At 41.8% G+C, this 15,245-nt stretch overlaps 1 protein-coding gene across 17 annotated transcripts; it reads right to left on the reverse strand.

Moving 5' to 3' along the window:
* Window positions 1-507: 507 nt before the first annotated feature.
* Window positions 508-13,942, reverse strand: LOC127327676 (uncharacterized). Of its 17 annotated transcripts, XR_011750762.1 has the most exons (9): window positions 13,804-13,942; window positions 13,682-13,715; window positions 13,377-13,453; window positions 12,420-12,493; window positions 12,154-12,268; window positions 5,323-5,399; window positions 4,366-4,439; window positions 4,100-4,214; window positions 2,270-2,507 (listed from the first exon to the last, which is right to left on the reverse strand). XR_011750762.1 is itself a non-coding variant. In XM_051354453.2 (7 exons), the coding sequence occupies exons 1-7, from the start codon at window positions 13,860-13,862 to the stop codon at window positions 537-539; spliced, it is 558 nt and encodes a 185-aa protein (XP_051210413.1). In that variant the 5' UTR covers window positions 13,863-13,942; the 3' UTR covers window positions 508-536. The 17 variants fall into 17 exon arrangements, 4 of the variants coding, with proteins under 4 accessions (XP_051210413.1, XP_051210414.1, XP_051210411.1 ...); XR_011750761.1 differs by lacking the exons at window positions 2,270-2,507; window positions 12,420-12,493 and adding an exon at window positions 560-610; XR_011750764.1 differs by lacking the exon at window positions 13,682-13,715.
* Window positions 13,943-15,245: the final 1,303 nt, after the last annotated feature.

A 15,245-nucleotide genomic window follows, 5' to 3' on the forward strand; every position in this document is an offset into this window, starting at 1 on the left:
AAAGGGTCACGATGTTGATCATCATACCACTAAGAAGATGATAAAATAGGTGGTCAAAGGGGGCATACATGCTCAGGGTAAGCATGCATAACAACAACAAGGGGTTCAACATACTTGAGAGTAAGTATGCATAACATCAACAAAAGGTGTGGCACTCTTGGGAGTAAGTATGCATAGCATCACAAGGTAGAAGGTATAACAAGGGCATGATACTAACCATCATACCACTAAGGGGTGCAAAAAGGGTGTCAAGAGGTCGACACACACAAGATAAGTGGGCATACCCCTCACACTTAGAGGGTACACCAAGATCATGATAATGAAGACCACCATTTCACTAAAGGGGGTTGTAGGTGAGGTGTCAAAGAGAATAAACATGCTCATGGTGAGCATGCTCTATCAACATAAGTAGAAACAACACAAGATAGATCGAGAGACAAGAACAATAACAAAGTAACCATAATATGTGATCAAACATTCAGAGATCAAGAGATGGCTTGCCTTGGCTTATTTGTCCCTGGACTTCTTCAACTTCATCAATATAAGAATCCCGTCAATATAAATAAAATCCTCGTCCGAACCACTTCTTCTTCTCCGGAATTGTTCGCATCTATCGTCGGAAAATATAAAAGAAACACAATCAAACACATTGCACCAACAAAATAACAAGAAACAAGCATCAATCAAAAACTAACCACTCTTATACGGCTAACATATTAAAGACTTATAGATACTACAAAGCAACTAAAAGAGCACCCATTTTATTTACCTAGTAAAGGTATGAGAGTATCACACTTAGCAATTTCCTCTCTCGGTATCACCATGGCACAACTAAGTATCCCCTGGTAGATAACATCATAAAGGGGGCAAGTTACAAACATTCATATTATAATTTGAAACATTTTTGGAAAAGCGGGAAATCATTCTCCCTATTTTATTTTGTTTACCAAACACTACTAAGAATAGGAAGTAAATGATATTCCACATCATTTGAAAACTTAAGGAAAACAATAGGACTAAGGTTAAGTTGCAGAGGTTTTGTTTTGCAAAAACAAAACATAGGTTGGTCATTTTTAATAAAAGAGTTGGTCAAAGATTTTAAATAAACAAAAGTTTTGGTACAACATTTCATGTGATACACCATTCACACAAACATTAACCAATATGCATGTACATAGGCTAACAACATTTTTCCTAGATGGACAGTGATAAATCAAGACTAACCCAATTGGATTTACTCAAAAATGTTAATCCTACAATTTTAGGAATTACAAAAACTAGACAGAATACAGTGATCATGTTTAATGCACTAAAAATCATACAAAAATCCCAAAAATACGGGACCAGTGGCATTGGAAAGGTAATAAAATTTCTGAACTAGTGCACTTGGTTTCACTCGATTTGGGTTATTAAAACTCGAGTTATTCAAGTTTTAAGTTCTCTGGTTTTTATCACATTTTACAGAAATATCAAAATTTTAAATGAGTAAAACGGGCGGGAAACACTTTGGGCCGCGCAGATTTGATTAGAGGGCCGGCCCATGAGGGTTTTCAGGTGGAGTGGGGAGGGAAAACAAATAAACTGAAAAGGGAGGAGGGGCCCAGGCGGGCCAGGCCTGCATGGGCCAGCGTGGCAAGTGGCCATGCAGGCGCACGGGACGCGTCTCCCTCCTCGCGATCACGCGCGCGGGCGAACGGAGAAGGAAAAACAGGGGCAGGGCGGAGGCTCACCGGCGGCTGCAGCGGTCGGCGGCGAGACACCGGCGGGCGGCGGTGGGTCGCGGGCGTCCAGGCGACGTTCTCCTCCTTCCGCAGCAGATCTTCTCGACGCAAGAAACGAGCAGCTCCTACTGTCTCCCGGTGCTCCTCTCGGACAAGTGCCGGCGGCGACCTCGGGGCAGACCTGGGTGGCGTGCGGATGTGTGTTAGACCTAGAAGCATGCAGCGAGAAGGATGGATCAGAGAGGGAGGGGCAGGGACGTTGGGGGCGAGCCCTGCATGCTCGTCACCCTCACGGTGACTAAGCCGGCGTTTCTTTCTCCTCCATCGAGCAGCAGCCAAAGCAGACGGCGTCGGCGCTTCTGTGTGAGAGCTGGGAGTGTGGAGAGGTGGGGTGTAGTGGAGAGGAGGCGAAGGGGGAGGATGGCTGTCAGGGTGGCTTTTTATAGCCGAGGGAGGGTGTGGGGACCCCGGACTAGCTGTCCGAAATTCCCTGTTATGTATACAGTTCACGATCCCATGATCAGTGCGCCGTGAACACATAACCGAACTGATATCAAATTACACCATCCATTACAAAGCGGAATAAGAAAATTACAACATGGTCACATGACCAATACTTACATAATAGCCTCGAAGGGCCTAACTAAACATCAGAGTAGCATCATCACTTCAAGAACATAGCACCCAAGTCATCTGCCATAACCCTACAGGCAACTGACTGGGAAGACGTTCCTAGCTCGCATAGACGTCGCCAACTCCTTCTTCATCTGTCGAACTCCTTCAAGTCTGGCCAAGTAAATAGCCAGGGACAAAGCCGTGAGTACATTTGAATTGTACTCGCAAACCATCAAGAAGGTGATAACAATTCTAACTAAAGAAGACAAGAGAGGAAGAGTAGTTTCTCTTGTGGATATAGCATGTGGAAGAGAAGAGATGTTTTTGGTGGAGATAGCATCCCAACTTCTCAATCGAAGGGGACACTCCAAGAATTTATCTAAGACATCTCTATTTCTCTATTGAAGAAGAGTCCCTCTACATGAAACACTAGGAAGGGTCACCCAATTTTGTTTCATTTTCCTCGACCATCTCCATATGGTCGGCACCAGCCTTTCCGTACCTTCCGGTACATCCAACACACACATTTCCTTTGGAAATCATTTTTTCAAAACCAAAACTCGACACAGCTCGGTAACGGCCATCCCAACCGTCCATGACCGCGGACGCGGCTATTCGAATAGTTTTAACTCTGCAGAGTGTGCGCACTTTCCCCACAAGATCCGATAAATCCGCCGGATCATCCCGGTTCGTCATACGAAAGTATGCGAGTCTCGGATAATCAGTCGAAGCCTTTCGCCTATTCAACTTAGCAAGAGGTCCTACCCTATGGAGTATGTACCTCCCCGGCACCGTGGCAGCTCACCTCCCTTTGAGCGTGGCTCCACCGCCAAGCCAGGAGACCCATAGTGTCTTGGACGGGTCAGCCCGAAGGCCTCCCGTTATACGATTGTCTCCAACTACGACAACCCGGACTCGGGGTAACCGTACCCTTGTATAGTTGTGCGGTGCCTCATGCTAAGAAGAACAAACGTCAAGCTAAGCCCCGTGCCCACGTTGGAGTAGTGTGGTTGCGCGGGTTAATTGTTCCGGGCGAATACAGAGAACCATGTGTCGTTTTTCTCAAAAACCCAAGTCACACACACATTTCCTCTTTCCAACCATCTTTGTCAAGATCCTTTCCTTTCATAAACCATACGCTTGGGTTAGATTGCCTCACCCAAGGTTTTCATAAACATTTACAACAAGGTAAACCTTGAGGGGTTCCCAACCTATAGTTTCATGAGTTGAACTAGTATTGCACTACGGCCGAGATGAGAGTCATCCCGCCATAGATGAGGTATAAAGGGGTAGTGGAGTGGATCATACTTGCTTAAGGTAAGCATGTATTATGACAACACAAGGAGGAATATACTCTCAGATTTGTGGTGCTAACTACACAACTTAGATAGTGGAGTGTCACTATCCAACATATTCTCCAAGATGGTACACGGCATACTCCCCTCAAGTTGAGAATACACCAAGATCATGACATTGATACCTCTATACTACAAAGGGGGTGGGTGTGGTGTAAGTTAATATCTTGAGATGGAACATGCTCAAGTTGAGCATACAAGATCACCAAGTGGAATAGCACGGCCATGTTACCATCCATCCCATAACACAAGGACAATAGTGGAGCATCACCACTAGGGAGTACCCCACTTGCAATCACACATAGATGACATAAATGGAGATAATAACACACATAGAATGAAGGTGCTTTGAACATCAACAAATGACATCCAACTAGACACCGGATCAGAGATCAAAAGATGGCTTGCCTTGGCTTATTTGTCCCTGTACTTCTTCAACTCCATCAATATAACAATCCCAACAATATAAATAAAATCTTCTCATCCGATTCCACTTGTTCTTCTTCTCCGGAATTGTTCGCATCTATCGCCGGAAAATATAAAAGAACACAATCAATCACATTGCACCAACAAACAAACATACAACAATCAACAACTAACCATGCAGCCAAGGTATAACATACAAAGGACTTATAGATACCACAAACAACTTAAAGAGAAACCATTTTATTTACCTAGTAAAGGTATGAGAGTATCACAACTTAGCAATTGCCTCTCTCGGTATCACCATGGCACAAGCTAAGTACCCCTGGTAGATAACATCATAAAGAGGACAAGAGCATTAGTTTGACATCAAATACTTTCACAAAACATTTTCAAACACTTTTGGAAAAGTAGAAAACAGTTTTCCTAATTTAATTTGCTCACTTAATCACTATACAAAAATAGGAAGCAAACCATATACCACATCATTTGAAAATTTAAACAAAACAAAAGAGATAATGTTAGGTTGCAGAGGTTTTGTTTTGCAAGCATAAAACAAAGGTTGCCCATCTCTACTAAAAGAGTTGGTCAAGGGTTTTAAATAAACCGAAAAGTTTTGCTTCAACAATGCATGTCACACATAAACATTACTAACAGCAACAAATATGTATGAACAGAGACAAATAATATTTTTCCTAGATAGCTAGTACTAATACAAGACTAACCCAATTGGAATCACCTAAAAATATTAAACCTACAATTTTAGGAATTTCCTTGAATCTGACTGTACAGAAAACAAGATCTGTAAGCCATAAATCGTAGAAAAATCCTAAAAATATGGGGCTACTTGCATTTGAAAGGTAATTAAACAGAGATGCAAACACAATTGGATTTGGGTTCAAATTATTTCTGAAACTCTCACAAATGGATTGACAAGTTTACTGCATGTTTTCACCATTTGCTTTAACTATGGAGTTGCATAACAGATAAAGGTTTGAAACTTGTTGGAGATGATTAAGAAAACATTCAGTAATCCTACAGAATTGGAATCACTCAATTAGGTTCAAAAATGGATTTTTGATGAATTAAAAGCTAACAGCCATGTCTGCAGAACATACAGAACAAGTTTAATTCGTCAAAAATCATACACAAATCATAAAAATATGAGGTCTGCTGCATCTGAAAGGTATTGAATAGGTGGTTCTTACCCAGTTGGTTTCATTCAAAAATTCGTCTCCAAGCTCCTGGTTTAATTCGACAAAGTCAGATCTGACCAGATTTTGATCTGTGAACCATTTCAATTCCATTAGGTCATTTGAAGTGAACCCAACGCCAAAATGAAGGTACGGGAGAGGGCTTTCACCCAAAATTGAGTTTGCTCAAAAAGGTTTTGTAAAACGGAAGAAATCTAACAAACAATGATTCTGCATGTTTGCAGAACTTTATTTATCATGCAAAATCCGTAACGAATTTGAGGATGAGACCAACGCCAAGTTGTAGATATTTTCAATACCTATCTGCAGAACTTTGAACCACTCGATTTGGATCTGGACACGAGATTTGGCGGATTTTACAAGATCGTACCAGAATCTGAAACAGCAAGAAACAGAAATTACTGCAAGGTTTTGGACGAACTTTGCTCAAGAACTTCAGATCTGAGGATAGCTCAACCTTCTCCATGCTTGGACCAACATGCACCTGCATCAAGATCCAATCTTAGCAATGGAGGGAGAAGAAGAAGAGATTAAACCATCTAAGGTTGGGGAGAAGATGGAGGGGGAGGCTCTCATGGTGAGGATGAGCTTGAGGGAGGAAGGGAGCTTCATCTTGGTGGCTTTCCATGGCCATGGCCGGCCATGGGAGCAAGGGGAGCACCATTTTCGTGGGGAAGTGGAGGAGGAGAGTGTGAGGGAGTGGAGGAAATAGTAGGGAGTGAAAAGAAATGAGGCAAAGGAGAGGAGTGGAGAAGAGTGGAGAGTGGGAAATGAGAGCAAGTGAGGAGGGAGTGGGCTGCCAAGCCCCTTTATATAGAGGGAGAGGGGGTGGGTTGGCTGCCTCCTCATTGATTGAGTTGGTTGGGAGATAGCCTCCTCATTGATTGAGTTGGTTGGGAGGCTGCCCATTTATGGATTGGGGTAGGTGGGAGGCATGGCTTGTATAAGAAGGAAAAGGGGAGATAGTGCTGGCCGAATTTTGAATGCAAACACAAATTGGCCGGCTCCATTCTTGCCAAACAAAAATGAACAATGAGAGAGAGATGCACATCATCCATGTGCATGATGTTGAGGAGGTAATGTTGATGGAGGTTGAGACATAGAGATAGAAATGGAGAGTGAGAGTGATATGCATTAAAAGGAAAATTTGTTATCACTTTGTTTGTGGCAAACAAATGATGGAAAGAGATAGATCCAAGGTTTAGAGGGGTAGTGATGGAAGTATAGATACAATACCAATGGTGAATATGGTGGCATAAAATCAATTCAAGAGGTCAAGGTGTTGATGGAAAAGAATGGGGGAGTGAGATAGGTATGAGGAAAAATAAGTTGTTCTAAAAAAAAAAGAGGTCAATTGGGAGTGGTTTGAAATACTCCCTGAGTCTAGGGTTCAGTTGAAGGGAGTCCATTTGAAAGTATCAAATGATCATCCATTTGATCAAGAATTGGAGGATGAGGGGATACAATGTGGTAAATCAGTGATGTGCATAAGATGTGCAAGGATTGTCATTTGAAAAAAAAAAAGAATTTATTTGAAAGGGATTTGAAACACCTCAATTGGGAATGAACTCAAGTGGAATGGAATTTGAAAATGTTGAGAGAAACTAGTTGGAACATAGGAGGTCAAAATGTTCTACTTACTTTCTCAAGTGAAGTAGAGTTTTTCTCAAATGTAAAATAAGCAAGAGGAAGACAAGAAATGGTATAGGTACCATAAACAAGCCTTTTGTAAAATGGAAAACAAAATAGAAAATAATGTTTTAGAAATCAGTACTTGGTAGAAATGGGATGAAAAACAAAACCCGTTTCAGTTCTTTGTTTTCTTTGAAGAAATATCCTGAAAAGATTTTATAAAACTAGAAGTAGTTTTGTGATCAAAACTAGAGAAGGAAAAACAATAGGGTTTTTGAGAAAGAAAACTAATTTAGGGAGGAGTGTTCTCAAGGGTAGATGGTGGCCTCAAAATGTACCCATCATTCCCAATCTTGGTTTTGTGAAGATTAAACTGGAATAAAAACAAGAGGTAAAAGTGAAGGAAGTGATCTTGAGGTAAAACATTGGATAGGGTACAAGATCAAGTTGAATATATGAGCTGCAAGGATTGACTGAGACATGCAAGACGTGGAGGTTGAAGAGGATGTTGCATAGATGAGATCCATGCATTGAGGTCAACAATAACAGTGGTGGTTGCTTAGATATCAACTGCCAAAGTCTGGAACTTATAAGCTTGCCAAAACAGATTGTTGACTTGGCTTCAGAATCAACCTATGATGAGTGGGTATAAGAGAAGGATGTGATGAGGGTAGATGATCCCAAATTTTGGATTCAAGGATGGTTTGAGCTGGACTAACACAAATAGGAATATCAAGATGGCACACTCATGTTGCCATCAGGAGAAGAGTTTGATGTAGTAAAAAGGAAAACAATTTTACCTAAGTCACACATGTGTTTTATTAGGTGAGTTGTATGTCTGACCACTAGAGGTGTTGTTCTTTGAGGTACTCAACACATAACTCAACAAGAAATCAAGACAATATATCTAGCGGCAGATCAAAGCAATTCATCACAACAAACAAATCAAGGCAACTCATCTAAATGAGTCTATAGAAACAGTTTTTGTTCCCCCTAATTTTTGAAATATGGACAATTAATCAAGGTTGCAAAAGTTGGGGTGTTACAGATCTTCCACCCTTAAAATAATCTCGTCCCGAGATTACTGAGCGTAGAACTGGAGGGGTTGTAAAGTTTAACGAAAATTAGACTCCATTTTTATGTAGACATGCCTTTGTGTGGAGAGGGTCGCAACTTCAGCTTGTGAGAGACATGATGGATTTCTGACGATGGCGAGCTTCATGAAGAGGCTGACGACTCCGTGCAGATGTTGGATCTATACCTTCTTAATGATCCTAGCGGGGTTCATGATTGTGGGAGAGTTAGTGCACCCAATGGTGCTTGAGCAGGGTTGAAAACTTTTTAGAGTTAGCTTAAATTTAGTGGAAGACGAAGTCTTCCACCCTTAAAATTGTTCATCGGGGAGGGGGCGTTAAAAACTGTAAGCTTCGGCCACGAGTCTTGTCGGGCGGTTTTTGGAGAAGCCATTGATCTTTGGAGTTGAACATCTTCAGCGGGCGTTGAGTAGTCCACGGCTTCAAGAGGGGTTAGTGCATCCCACATTTCCAACGGTGTGTTAGAAAGGTTTAAAATGTTAGGGTTAGCTCCAACTTTTAGTGGAAGACTTCCACCCGTAAGATTTTTCATCGGGCTTTCGGAAAATCTTAGAGCTTCTGCCTTGCGGTCTGTCGGGGCTTCGAAGGAGTCATCGATCTTCCGTACTCAGTTGAAGAATCTTCAGGGGCGACGTGCAGACCGCAACTTCAAGAGGCACTCACGGTGTTAACTAAACCATAGGGGACGCGCCGTGAGTTAATAAGTTGATGAAACGCCTGGTTGGTACCCATATGAAGCAAAGAATAGGGGTCGTCGAAGACAATCTTCAGCTTGAGGGTCGGTGCTGACTTCAGTAGCAACTAAGAAGTTAGCGGGTAAACTACGCCTAAAGTCTTGAGTCTTGAGGTATCTTCAGGAGCCTTCACTTGATGAGGACCAGACGAACCATGTGATGTAGCTTGGCTTTGACGCTATTGTTCTCTAAGCTTGTTAGACGGTGTGTCAGAGGATAGTTTTAAGAAGATATCCTCGAGGTTAGCGCGATTATGCTCCAAGGTTAGTCCAAATTAGTATGTCTCCTCGCAGAGGTGCAGTCATTCTTGAAGGTAGGGCTTCTTCTTTCTTGGCGTAGTCGAGATGCTCCAGCTGATATTGAAGGAAGTTAGCGTAGATGGGGGTTTGGGTTAGTTTTCCTGATGTTTGAAAAACAACTGCTAACGGGGGGTAGAGTTAGAGCTTTTCGTTAACTTATCCAACTAACTAGCAGTTAGCAAAACATCGGCGAGGTAGGTGAGGGTGAAAACATCTTTGGGAGGCTTTCTAAGCTAGTTTATCACACTAAGGGTGTTTTTCAGACCGAAAAGCCAAGACAATTATACACACAACAAACAAACAAAAGACACTCAAGGCAGCACACAAGGGAACTACAAGCAATCATCAAACCATGCATGGTAACCTAAGTACCCATGGAATGCCTAATGTGGGGGTAGCTCAATCAAAGCGATTGAGTTTGTCCTATCCATCCTATTCGCTTGGGGGCTGGTCACATATGTTGCCGTCTTCATTTTGCTCTTATGGACTCCAACATGGATTTTCGGGGCGCTTGGTTGCGAAGGTGCCCGGTGTTCGGTCTTCTATGTTGAGGCGGAGGAGAAAACTGCGTAGTCTTCTTGCTCAATATCCCGGGGACGTGAGGTCTTCGAAGAGGTAGTTGTTGAGGTACTCCCGAAATCGTCAACTTCTTGTAGCTGGCCTAAAAATTACTAGTCAAGAACTGAGGACTTGATCCCGTATGATCGCAAAAAGTGCAAGTCCACGGAGGAAGAAGGTCAGCTCCTTGACAGACTTCGGTGACAACCAAAGACATGATGTTATCATCCCAACAAGCACACGGCTACGTCGGCATCCAATCTTCAATAGCTGCAGTTGGAGATATATGAGTCTTCCTGAGGGATTGAGCCATCTTCGAGTTCGAGTCTCCAGTCTGAGTTGGGGACATCGTCCAATATGTAGGTTTGAATTGGCTGAGACAATAGAGTAAGAATTTTCAAACCTTTTTATAAAGCGGAGAGGTAAGAATTTTAGAAGCTTTGAATAAATAAGAGGAGTAGAAGCTATACTTCCGACTAAAGAAACAATTTGTTTTGTAAATAGTTTTGTCCAAGTACTTGTTTCCTAACTAACGTCCATGCTAACTAAAGTCTCCTACAGTCAGGATGGCTCTGATACCAGCTCTGTGGGGACCCTGACTAGCTGTCCGAAATTCCCCGTTATGTATACAGCTTCACGATCCCATGATCAGTGCGCCGTGAACACATAACCGAACTGATATCAAATTACACCATCCATTACAAAGCGGAATAAGAAAATTACAACATGGTCACATGACCAATACTTACATAATAGCCTCGAAGGGCCTAACTAAACATCAGAGTAGCATCATCACTTCAGCAGCAGTACCCAAGTCATCTCGCCATAACCCTACAGCAACCGATCGGGAAGACGTTCCTAGCTCGCATAGACGTCGCCAACTCCTTCTTCATCTGTCGAACTCCTTCAAGTCTGGCCAAGTAAATAGCCAGGGACAAAGCCGTGAGTACATTTGAATTGTACTCGCAAACCATCAAGAAGGTGATAACAATTCTAACTAAAGAAGACAAGAGAGGAAGAGTAGTTTCTCTTGTGGATATAGCATGTGGAAGAGAAGAGATGTTTTTGGTGGAGATAGCATCCCAACTTCTCAATCGAAGGGGACACTCCAAGAATTTATCTAAGACATCTCTATTTCTCTATTGAAGAAGAGTCCCTCTACATGAAACACTAGGAAGGGTCACCCAATTTTGTTTCATTTTCCTCGACCATCTCCATATGGTCGGCACCAGCCTTTCCGTACCTTCCGGTACATCCAACACACACATTTCCTTTGGAAATCATTTTTCAAAACCAACACTCGACACAGCTCGGTAACGGCCATCCCAACCGTCCATGACCATGACGCGGCTATTCGAATAGTTTTAACTCTGCAGAGTGTGCGCACTTTCCCCACAAGATCTGATAAATCCGCCGGGATCATCCCCGGTTCGTCATACGAAAGTATGCGAGTCTCGGATAATCAGTCGAAGCCTTTCGCCTATTCAACTTAGCAAGAGGTCCTACCCTATGGAGTATGTACCTCCCCGGCACCGTGGCAGCTCACCTCCCTTTGAGCGTGGCTCCACCGCCAAGCCAGGAGACCCATAGTGTCTTCCGGACGGGTCAGCCCCGAAGGCCTCCCGTTATACGATTGTCTCCAACTACGACAACCCGGACTCGGGGGTAACCGTACCCTTGTATAGTTGTGCGGTGCCTCATGCTAAGAAGAACAAACGTCAAGCTAAGCCCCGTGCCCACGTTGGAGTAGTGTGGTTGCGCGGGTTAATTGTTCCGGGCGAATACAGAGAACCATGTGTCGTTTTTCTCAAAAACCCAAGTCACACACACATTTCCTCTTTCCAACCATCTTTGTCAAGATCCTTTCCTTTCATAAACCATACGCTTGGGTTAGATTGCCTCACCCAAGGTTTTCATAAACATTTACAACAAGGTAAACCTTGAGGGGTTCCCAACCTATAGTTTCATGAGTTGAACTAGTATTGCACTACGGCCGAGATGAGAGTCATCCCGCCATAGATGAGGTATAAAGGGGTAGTGGAGTGGATCATACTTGCTTAAGGTAAGCATGTATTATGACAACACAAGGAGGAATATACTCTCAGATTTGTGGTGCTAACTACACAACTTAGATAGTGGAGTGTCACTATCCAACATATTCTCCAAGATGGTACACGGCATACTCCCCTCAAGTTGAGAATACACCAAGATCATGACATTGATACCTCTATACTACAAAGGGGGTGGGTGTGGTGTAAGTTAATATCTTGAGATGGAACATGCTCAAGTTGAGCATACAAGATCACCAAGTGGAATAGCACGGCCATGTTACCATCCATCCCATAACACAAGGACAATAGTGGAGCATCACCACTAGGGAGTACCCCACTTGCAATCACACATAGATGACATAAATGGAGATAATAACACACATAGAATGAAGGTGCTTTGAACATCAACAAATGACATCCAACTAGACACCGGATCAGAGATCAAAAGATGGCTTGCCTTGGCTTATTTGTCCCTGTACTTCTTCAACTCCATCAATATAACAATCCCAACAATATAAATAAAATCTTCTCATCCGATTCCACTTGTTCTTCTTCTCCGGAATTGTTCGCATCTATCGCCGGAAAATATAAAAGAACACAATCAATCACATTGCACCAACAAACAAACATACAACAATCAACAACTAACCATGCAGCCAAGGTATAACATACAAAGGACTTATAGATACCACAAACAACTTAAAGAGAAACCATTTTATTTACCTAGTAAAGGTATGAGAGTATCACAACTTAGCAATTGCCTCTCTCGGTATCACCATGGCACAAGCTAAGTACCCCTGGTAGATAACATCATAAAGAGGACAAGAGCATTAGTTTGACATCAAATACTTTCACAAAACATTTTCAAACACTTTTGGAAAAGTAGAAAACAGTTTTCCTAATTTAATTTGCTCACTTAATCACTATACAAAAATAGGAAGCAAACCATATACCACATCATTTGAAAATTTAAACAAAACAAAAGAGATAATGTTAGGTTGCAGAGGTTTTGTTTTGCAAGCATAAAACAAAGGTTGCCCATCTCTACTAAAAGAGTTGGTCAAGGGTTTTAAATAAACCGAAAAGTTTTGCTTCAACAATGCATGTCACACATAAACATTACTAACAGCAACAAATATGTATGAACAGAGACAAATAATATTTTTCCTAGATAGCTAGTACTAATACAAGACTAACCCAATTGGAATCACCTAAAAATATTAAACCTACAATTTTAGGAATTTCCTTGAATCTGACTGTACAGAAAACAAGATCTGTAAGCCATAAATCGTAGAAAAATCCTAAAAATATGGGGCTACTTGCATTTGAAAGGTAATTAAACAGAGATGCAAACACAATTGGATTTGGGTTCAAATTATTTCTGAAACTCTCACAAATGGATTGACAAGTTTACTGCATGTTTTCACCATTTGCTTTAACTATGGAGTTGCATAACAGATAAAGGTTTGAAACTTGTTGGAGATGATTAAGAAAACATTCAGTAATCCTACAGAATTGGAATCACTCAATTAGGTTCAAAAATGGATTTTTGATGAATTAAAAGCTAACAGCCATGTCTGCAGAACATACAGAACAAGTTTAATTCGTCAAAAATCATACACAAATCATAAAAATATGAGGTCTGCTGCATCTGAAAGGTATTGAATAGGTGGTTCTTACCCAGTTGGTTTCATTCAAAAATTCGTCTCCAAGCTCCTGGTTTAATTCGACAAAGTCAGATCTGACCAGATTTTGATCTGTGAACCATTTCAATTCCATTAGGTCATTTGAAGTGAACCCAACGCCAAAATGAAGGTACGGGAGAGGGCTTTCACCCAAAATTGAGTTTGCTCAAAAAGGTTTTGTAAAACGGAAGAAATCTAACAAACAATGATTCTGCATGTTTGCAGAACTTTATTTATCATGCAAAATCCGTAACGAATTTGAGGATGAGACCAACGCCAAGTTGTAGATATTTTCAATACCTATCTGCAGAACTTTGAACCACTCGATTTGGATCTGGACACGAGATTTGGCGGATTTTACAAGATCGTACCAGAATCTGAAACAGCAAGAAACAGAAATTACTGCAAGGTTTTGGACGAACTTTGCTCAAGAACTTCAGATCTGAGGATAGCTCAACCTTCTCCATGCTTGGACCAACATGCACCTGCATCAAGATCCAATCTTAGCAATGGAGGGAGAAGAAGAGGAGATTAAACCATCTAAGGTTGGGGAGAAGATGGAGGGGAGGCTCTCATGGTGAGGATGAGCTTGAGGGAGGAAGGGAGCTTCATCTTGGTGGCTTTCCATGGCCATGGCCGGCCATGGGAGCAAGGGGAGCACCATTTTCGTGGGGAAGTGGAGGAGGAGAGTGTGAGGGAGTGGAGGAAATAGTAGGGAGTGAAAAGAAATGAGGCAAAGGAGAGGAGTGGAGAAGAGTGGAGAGTGGGAAATGAGAGCAAGTGAGGAGGGAGTGGGCTGCCAAGCCCCTTTATATAGAGGGAGAGGGGGTGGGTTGGCTGCCTCCTCATTGATTGAGTTGGTTGGGAGATAGCCTCCTCATTGATTGAGTTGGTTGGGAGGCTGCCCATTTATGGATTGGGGTAGGTGGGAGGCATGGCTTGTATAAGAAGGAAAAGGGGAGATAGTGCTGGCCGAATTTTGAATGCAAACACAAATTGGCCGGCTCCATTCTTGCCAAACAAAAATGAACAATGAGAGAGAGATGCACATCATCCATGTGCATGATGTTGAGGAGGTAATGTTGATGGAGGTTGAGACATAGAGATAGAAATGGAGAGTGAGAGTGATATGCATTAAAAGGAAAATTTGTTATCACTTTGTTTGTGGCAAACAAATGATGGAAAGAGATAGATCCAAGGTTTAGAGGGGTAGTGATGGAAGTATAGATACAATACCAATGGTGAATATGGTGGCATAAAATCAATTCAAGAGGTCAAGGTGTTGATGGAAAAGAATGGGGGAGTGAGATAGGTATGAGGAAAAATAAGTTGTTCTAAAAAAAGAGGTCAATTGGGAGTGGTTTGAAATACTCCCTGAGTCTAGGGTTCAGTTGAAGGGAGTCCATTTGAAAGTATCAAATGATCATCCATTTGATCAAGAATTGGAGGATGAGGGGATACAATGTGGTAAATCAGTGATGTGCATAAGATGTGCAAGGATTGTCATTTGAAAAAAAAAAAAAAAAATTTATTTGAAAGGGATTTGAAACACCTCAATTGGGAATGAACTCAAGTGGAATGGAATTTGAAAATGTTGAGAGAAACTAGTTGGAACATAGGAGGTCAAAATGTTCTACTTACTTTCTCAAGTGAAGTAGAGTTTTTCTCAAATGTAAAATAAGCAAGAGGAAGACAAGAAATGGTATAGGTACCATAAACAAGCCTTTTGTAAAATGGAAAACAAAATAGAAAATAATGTTTTAGAAATCAGTACTTGGTAGAAATGGGATGAAAAACAAAACCCGTTTCAGTTCTTTGTTTTCTTTGAAGAAATATCCTGAAAAGATTTTATAAAACTAGAAGT

This window comes from Lolium perenne, chromosome 1 (assembly GCF_019359855.2).
Source record: "Lolium perenne isolate Kyuss_39 chromosome 1, Kyuss_2.0, whole genome shotgun sequence".
NCBI lineage: Eukaryota > Viridiplantae > Streptophyta > Magnoliopsida > Poales > Poaceae > Lolium > Lolium perenne.